Source organism: Trichosurus vulpecula, chromosome 5 (assembly GCF_011100635.1).
Source record: "Trichosurus vulpecula isolate mTriVul1 chromosome 5, mTriVul1.pri, whole genome shotgun sequence".
In the NCBI taxonomy this organism is placed as follows: Eukaryota; Metazoa; Chordata; class Mammalia; order Diprotodontia; family Phalangeridae; genus Trichosurus; species Trichosurus vulpecula.
The window spans coordinates 38,407,604-38,414,304 of NC_050577.1; the positions used below are offsets into that span (position 1 = coordinate 38,407,604).

Below are 6,701 nucleotides of genomic sequence, written 5' to 3' on the forward strand. Positions count from 1 at the left end.
AAACCACCGCAGCTGTTCAGAGGAGGACACCTGAGGCTAGATGCTTGAGGAGAGCCTCCTAACTGCTCTGTGCTCATCCTCCAGCCCAACTCAAGTATGCCCTTTTCCATGGAGCCTTCCAGGCTAGCCCACAGTGACCTCGTGCTTCTTCAGTGACACCTAACTCATCTATGACCCTGTGACATCCATCGCCTTATTGGCTCCTGTTGTTACTTGACCTAAAGTGTTTGCCCCCCTCTGCAGATTTTCCCAGAGCACATGGGATCTCTGCCTACCTCATAACATACATTTCTGTGCATCCTTTGGGCTTCCTCCGGGAATTACAATAGTAGCAAATATAGCTAACGTAGCATTATAAATAACAGTAACAAACGTCACTGCGTAAAAAACAGCAAACATCCTTATAATAATAAATACAATGCTTTGAGGGGAGCAAAGCACTTTTGGTGCATTATTTTATTTGGCCCTCACATAGCAGGTATGTATCAGAGACAGGATTTAAACTCAGTTCTTTCAGACTGCAAAGGAGAGAGATAGGGACTGGTCCTGAGAATTTGTTAATATAGGGAACTCCTGGGAAAGGAAATTCCCTCCACCAATGTAGATCACCACCTTGTTTGCTATTTATAGTTTTAGAGAGTTACCTGGAATACTGGAAGGTTATAACTTTCCCAGGTGGGATTTGAACTGGTTTTCTCAGCCTGGAGCTTGGCTCCTCATCCACCTTATTTCTCCAGACTTCCGCCATTTACCTGCTACACCAAGGCTTCAGGGGGCAGGGACTGTATTGTTCATCTTTATATCCCCAGCCCCTAGCTCAGTGCCTGGTACATAGTAGGTGCTTAATAAACACTTATTGCAGTTAAATGGACAGAGCTGTGTCCATAGTAGGTGCCCAGTAAACAAGTGTTAGGACAAGAAATGAATGAGGTAGGCAGGACTAGACAGGTATATTACTGCAGTGAATGAAGCAGGACATCTCTAGAAAGTCTTCAGGGGAGAGATGCATCCAGGATCTTGAAGGAGAAGGGGAATATGTGAAAGGCCATCCTGAATATTCCAAGCCCAAGTGGGGAAGGGGTTGCTCTTGGATTTCTGCTCAATGTGTTAGAAGGAGGATTGTCCCCAAGACTAGACTGCCCTAGCAGGCCACTGGGCACTTACCCAAATGTAGGGGTATTAGGTAGCCTATGTACTCGGGAGTAGGAAACTCTTCCCAGTGGCCTGGTATCATCTGCCTAGTGGGCTGAGATTTATGCCAGGTGTTCCACCCTGGATGCTGGTGATAGCTGCTGAATGCTAAGAGTTGGTGAAAGGGGTTTGGGACTGGCTCCTAAGAAGACTGGGTTTGGTTCCCAGCTCCAACCTTAGCCAAGTCACACATCTCTTGGCCTCAATGTCTTCATTAGTACAGGGGGGAAGGACTAGGAGGGGCCAAATTCAGCAGACTTCCTCCTGGATTCACTTAGAGGACCTGGGGGCCTTAGGCTAGCTTTGAAGACAGTACTTCCTGGGGGTACTGTCCCCAGAGGCTTCGAACCTTCCTTGTAACACAAGTAATGGTAAGTTCCTTGAAGGCAGGGACTATTTGGTCTTTGTATTCTCAGAATTTGGTGGTGTCTGGCACCCAGTAGGTGCTTCATAAATGCTTGTGGATTGATATGGTGTCTAGGATAGTACTGGAAACATAGTAGGCACATAGTAAACGTCTGCTGACTGATTAATCATAAAACACCCAATGGCTCTTGGAGAGAGTGATTTTCTGATATTAAATATTTTAAATTTAGTAATTAGTTTAAGATTTGCAAATTATCTTTTTAAAGGAAGTGTTGTTCATGTCACGCCCTTGTCCCCTGCCTCCTCCACCCCCCTCTGTGCGAGCCCTCTTGGCAGCAGCAGTGACCTGTCCAGTGGCTTTCAGCTCTGCCTGACCTTGATCTCCTTCCTATGGGCAGGTGACTGCTCCATTGTCATTTTTTACATCATTGTGCCAGCAGAGGGCGCCACAAACCTTGGGAAATGACCAAGGGCCTCCAGCCTTCCTGGCTAAGTGAGCAGATCACTTGGGGGGGAAAGAGCCTAGTCCTGTCAGCAGCAGATGCAGGACTAAGAACTGAGGACTAAGGGAAAAAAATATTCTCAGACCCTCACCTCTCCACCCCTCCCAGCCCAATTCAGGCAGGAACCTGGGCAGGGGTCACTGTCCAGCCCAAGAAGACTGCCTTGGGTTTCTCCCAGCTGGGGATAGATGACTCTCTCCCTCTCTCTCTCTCTCTCTCTCCCTCTCTCTCTCCCTCTCCCTCTCTCTCTCGCCCTCCCTCTCTGTCTCTGTCTCTCTCCCTCTCTCCCTGCCACCCTCTCCCTCCCTCCCTCTCTCTCTCTCCCTCTCTCCCTGCCACCCTCTCCCTCCCTCCCTCCCTCTCTCTGCCTCTCTCTTCCTCCCCCCCATCTCTCTCTCCTCTCTGTCTCTCTGTCTGTGTGTCTCCCTCCTCTCTCGGTTTCTGTCTCTCCTCTTTGTCTTCTCTGTTTCTCTGTCTCTCTCCCCCTCCCTTCCTTCTTCTCTCTCTCTCACACACACACACACACACACCACAACACAAAATGATCCCCACAACAACGCCTTGCAGCGCTCAGTTTCAAGGACAAGTGTGACGCAGGATCAGATGAGTGTGGACTTGCTGCCCAAGGGAGGCAGGGGAGGAAAGGGAACAGGTACTTCCGTAGCACCTACTATGTGCCAGACATTGTACTAAGCTCTTTTCACAAGTATTAGCTCATTTAATTCTCACATCAACCTTGCAAAATAGGTGCTATTATGATCCCAATTTTACAGATGAGGAAACTGAGGCAGACAATGGTTGTGATTGGCCCGGGGTCACATAGCTAGTAAGTATCTGAAGCTGGATTTGAATTCAGGTCTTCTGACTCCAGGACATCCAGAGAGGCCTCAGAGGTCATCTAGTTCAACCCCCTCATTCTACAGATGAGGAAACCAAGGTGTAATGGATGAGGCGACCTGCCCGAGGCCTCACAGCTCCTCAGTGTCCAAGCAGGGAACTGGAGCCAGGGCCCTCGTGGAATCAAAATGTTGCCTTTCTCCTCTTTGTAATGCCCTTGGTTCTGGGCTAATGGCATGATAAGGGGAGACAGAAACATGTGATAGAAAGATAGATAAATGATAGGTAGGTAGATAGAAGGATGATAGATTAGATGGATAGATGACAGATAGATAAATTGATGGATGGATGGATAGATAGATAGACAGACAGTACTGGAAATCTCCAAGTCCAGGGTCATTCTCTCTGCCGGCCTTTTGCTCACCAGCTGCTGCCATCACCTAGAGTCATTTGGACGGGCAGGGTCACCTCTCTGGGCCTGGAGCCTCTTGGTCTTGTGCCCCCGCATTCAGAACTTGCCTCTTGAGGATGCTGTGAGGCTCCTGAGTCACTCAGGCCTGGCGAGCGCTCCGTTGCTCAGCGTCCTTGGAACAGGACTGCCATATTTTTTGGTGCTTCAGATCAATAATGAGTAATAAAAATTATTATTCCCTGTCTCTCGATGACATCTGGTATTTATGTGGCACTTTCTTTTTCTCCAGACTTGTGATTTCATCAGCGTGGGGGAACTCCCAGTGTGGAAACTCTCCATCCTGATCTGATGGGCAGCTCATCTGCTAAAAGGGTTTCCTGGGTCCCTGACCATGGTCATGTGACAAAGTACATATCAGAAAGCAGACTTGGACCCAGGGCTTTCTGGGGCTTTCTGCTGTTGGCCATGCCATGTTCCTCTCGCCTTTTGATCTACAGAGTCTTTTTTCGTTTCCAATCTCATTTCAGCCTCACAACAGTCCAGTGAGGTGGATATTGCACATTTTGTTTTCCCCATTTTACAGATAAAGCAATTGAGGTAAAGTGATTTCTCCATGGTCACATGGCTAGTAAGCCGTAGAGGCAAGATTTGAACCCAGCTCCCCCTGTTTCCAAGTCTGGCATTCTGTCTTCTCTGACTCACTGTCTTTTAAAAAACAAAACAAAACAAAACAACCCATCTCAGCTAACAACAGAAAGAGCAGAATTTATTCAATTCCTAGAGACAAAGAACTTCCCAGGTGGGAGGGGAGTCTCAGAGATCACCGAATCCAAGCCCCTGCTTTTATAGCTGAGGAGAGAGGCTGGTACAAAGACACACGCTCTGTCAGGGACAGCTGGAATCAAAATCTGGGGGACTCTGGTCCTCCCGTAGGAACCAGAAGGAAGACAGGGTAAGGAGGTTTCTCATTCTCAAACTAGCCTCTTCTGTACACTCAGCTGCCCTGTGTGGGCAAGGCTTTCACAAATGAAGCTAGCCTGATGAAAACAGCTTTTCCTGCTCTCCGTGGACAGCAGGGGTGGATACAGGAGCTCTGCTTCAGTGCATCAGCCTCCCTTGAGCCCAGGTCTAGGATAGTGTAGAAAGAGCACAGGATTTTAAGCCAGGGGACCTGCATTAAAGCTCTGGCTCTGCTCTTCGGACTTCTGGCAAGTTACTGGGCCTCAGTTTGCCCATTTGTAAAATGCGGGGTTGGACTAGCTGGTCCCTTCCAGCTCTTGACTGCCAGCATCAGTGGGAAGGAGGAGGAGCAGAGATGGGGGGAGGAGAGCTCAGGGTTAGCCAGAGATAACAAGTCCTCTGTAGGGGAGGGATGGAAGGGGTGGAGAGAATGGTGAAGGGATGCCCTCTTTTTCAGAGCAGAGGAGGTAGGGGCAGGAGAGGGAGGCAGAGACTTACTTACAGAGGATTGCGGACCTCAGGCAGCTCCCTGCGCAGAGAGATCTGTTGGCTTAGGGCTTCATTGAAGCCGTAGGTGTCCAATCCAAATGTATCTAGCTGCTCTTCCTCATCAGCGGCATCAGAGTCTGTCAGGGAGAGACCCTCCATGTCGGCCCTCCAGGGCAAGGCAGGTCTGTCCAGGGCTCCCTCCTCCAGCCGCCTGCCCTGCTGCTTGACCAGTCGGTAGCTCCCTCTCTTCCTGGTCTGGCTCTGGTTCCTTCTGTCCCTGGGAGAGGCCACTGCCATCAGGAGCTCATCCTCTTTCAAGGAGATGAAGGGGGCCAGGCCCTCCAGGGGGTAATACTCCTGGCTCTCTTCCTCAGTCTCCAGCACCCAGTCCTGGGGTTTGCCAAAGTCCACCTGATACCCCACTTGGGGGCTGGGCTTCTCAGCTTGGGCCGAGGGATCCCTGAAGAGGTCCTGAGGTGGTGGGTGCAGCACGGTCACCATCACCAGTAAGCATCCCAGCATCAACACCACCACTAGGAACTGCAGCTTTCGGGGCCCGGTTCTGGACCGCCTCCTTAAGATCATGTTGCAGAAGGTCCCCCGGTACAGCAGGTCATGTTCGTCCTGCCTCAGAAGTCTCTGTCAGACCCTTGCTTAAGTGGCCTCAGGCCAGGTGGCTTCCAGCAGAGCAGCCTCTTGGTGCTTCCTCCCACAAGACACGTGCCTGTCACTTAACGTGGTCTCACGCCTCCCCCCAACATCTGCCAACAGTATGTAGTACCTGCTGGCTACAGATGCCTTGGCTCTCCTTGGGCACAAAGCTTGAACACTTCGCTCCTCTGCAAAGTAATTCTGTTAATTGCTCATAAGCCCCCTGGGGCTAACCTAAGCTTAGATTTCCCTGCCCACCCACACCTTCCACCACCACTACTTTTGCCCCTTTTCTTTATCTTGCAAATAATTTTAAAAGATGATCAGTCCATCTTTCTCAATTGCTTCTTCCACTGTGTTTTCCTGCACTGGCCAAGTTGCTAATAGATGTCTGGGGTGAGCTGGTTGGTCCTTCTCTCAAACGGCTTTGACAGCCGCGGTTCCCTGTTTTGATGCTTCAAGTCAGGTCAGATCAACAGATGTAAACGAGTCAGCCCCTGACTTTCTTACACACATAACTCCAGCGCTCAGTCAGGGAGCCTTTTGCCAGACATAATACAGAGCAAAGTGGGTGTCTTTCTCTCGGTCCTAATGCCCTCACTGTTCCTTGGCCTAGCCCAACTCTGCAGAGCCTGACTAGTGCAGAAAGTGAAAGTGGGGGCCCTGCCAAGACCAGATCAAAACAGGAACAACTCAGGAATCCAGATTACAATCTCTTTCTAGAATGGATTTCTTTTTCTTCCAGGACTTACAGAGGAAGTTTTTCCTTGCTACTCTCCCCCATATTTCCCTCCTCCCCCCTCCCATTATGGAAAGTCTGTAGCATCTCCAGGAGGTGGGGTGACCCCTCCCATTGTAGAAAGTCTGACAGCACCCCAGGAGGTGGGGGAGACCCCCTCTCATTGTAGAAAGTCTGACAGCATCCCCAGGAGGTGGGGGTGACCTCCTCCCATTACAGAAAGTATGACAGTACCCCCAAGAGGTGGGGTTGACTCCCCTCCCATTATAGAAAGTCTGACAGCATCCCCAAGAAGTGAGGATGACCTCCATCCCATTGTAGAAAATCTGACAGCATCCCAGTAGATGGGGGTGACCCCTGTCCCATTATAGAAAGTCTGCAGCATCCCCAGGATGTGGGGGTGACTATTTAACTGCATACTTAGGACCCAAGACTTTTGCACATATTTGTTTATTGGGGTACACCACGCTAAGCTCTGCCCCACTATGTCCATGGCAAGCAATCAAAAAAGAAAACATTTTTTTTGAAAAAGAAAATAAGTTTTATAGATGCC

The 6,701-nt window shown here is 49.8% G+C and overlaps 1 protein-coding gene across 1 annotated transcript in view; it reads right to left on the reverse strand.

The window, feature by feature from the left end:
* The window catches only part of GALNT15 (polypeptide N-acetylgalactosaminyltransferase 15), a 42,804-nt gene extending 37,197 nt beyond the window's left edge, over window positions 1–5,607 (reverse strand). The window contains exon 1 of the mRNA XM_036758743.1: window positions 4,772–5,607. Coding sequence (XP_036614638.1) covers window positions 4,772–5,343 — 572 coding nt within the window. The 5' untranslated portion in view covers window positions 5,344–5,607. The remainder of the gene's footprint in view (window positions 1–4,771) is intronic.
* Window positions 5,608–6,701: the final 1,094 nt, after the last annotated feature.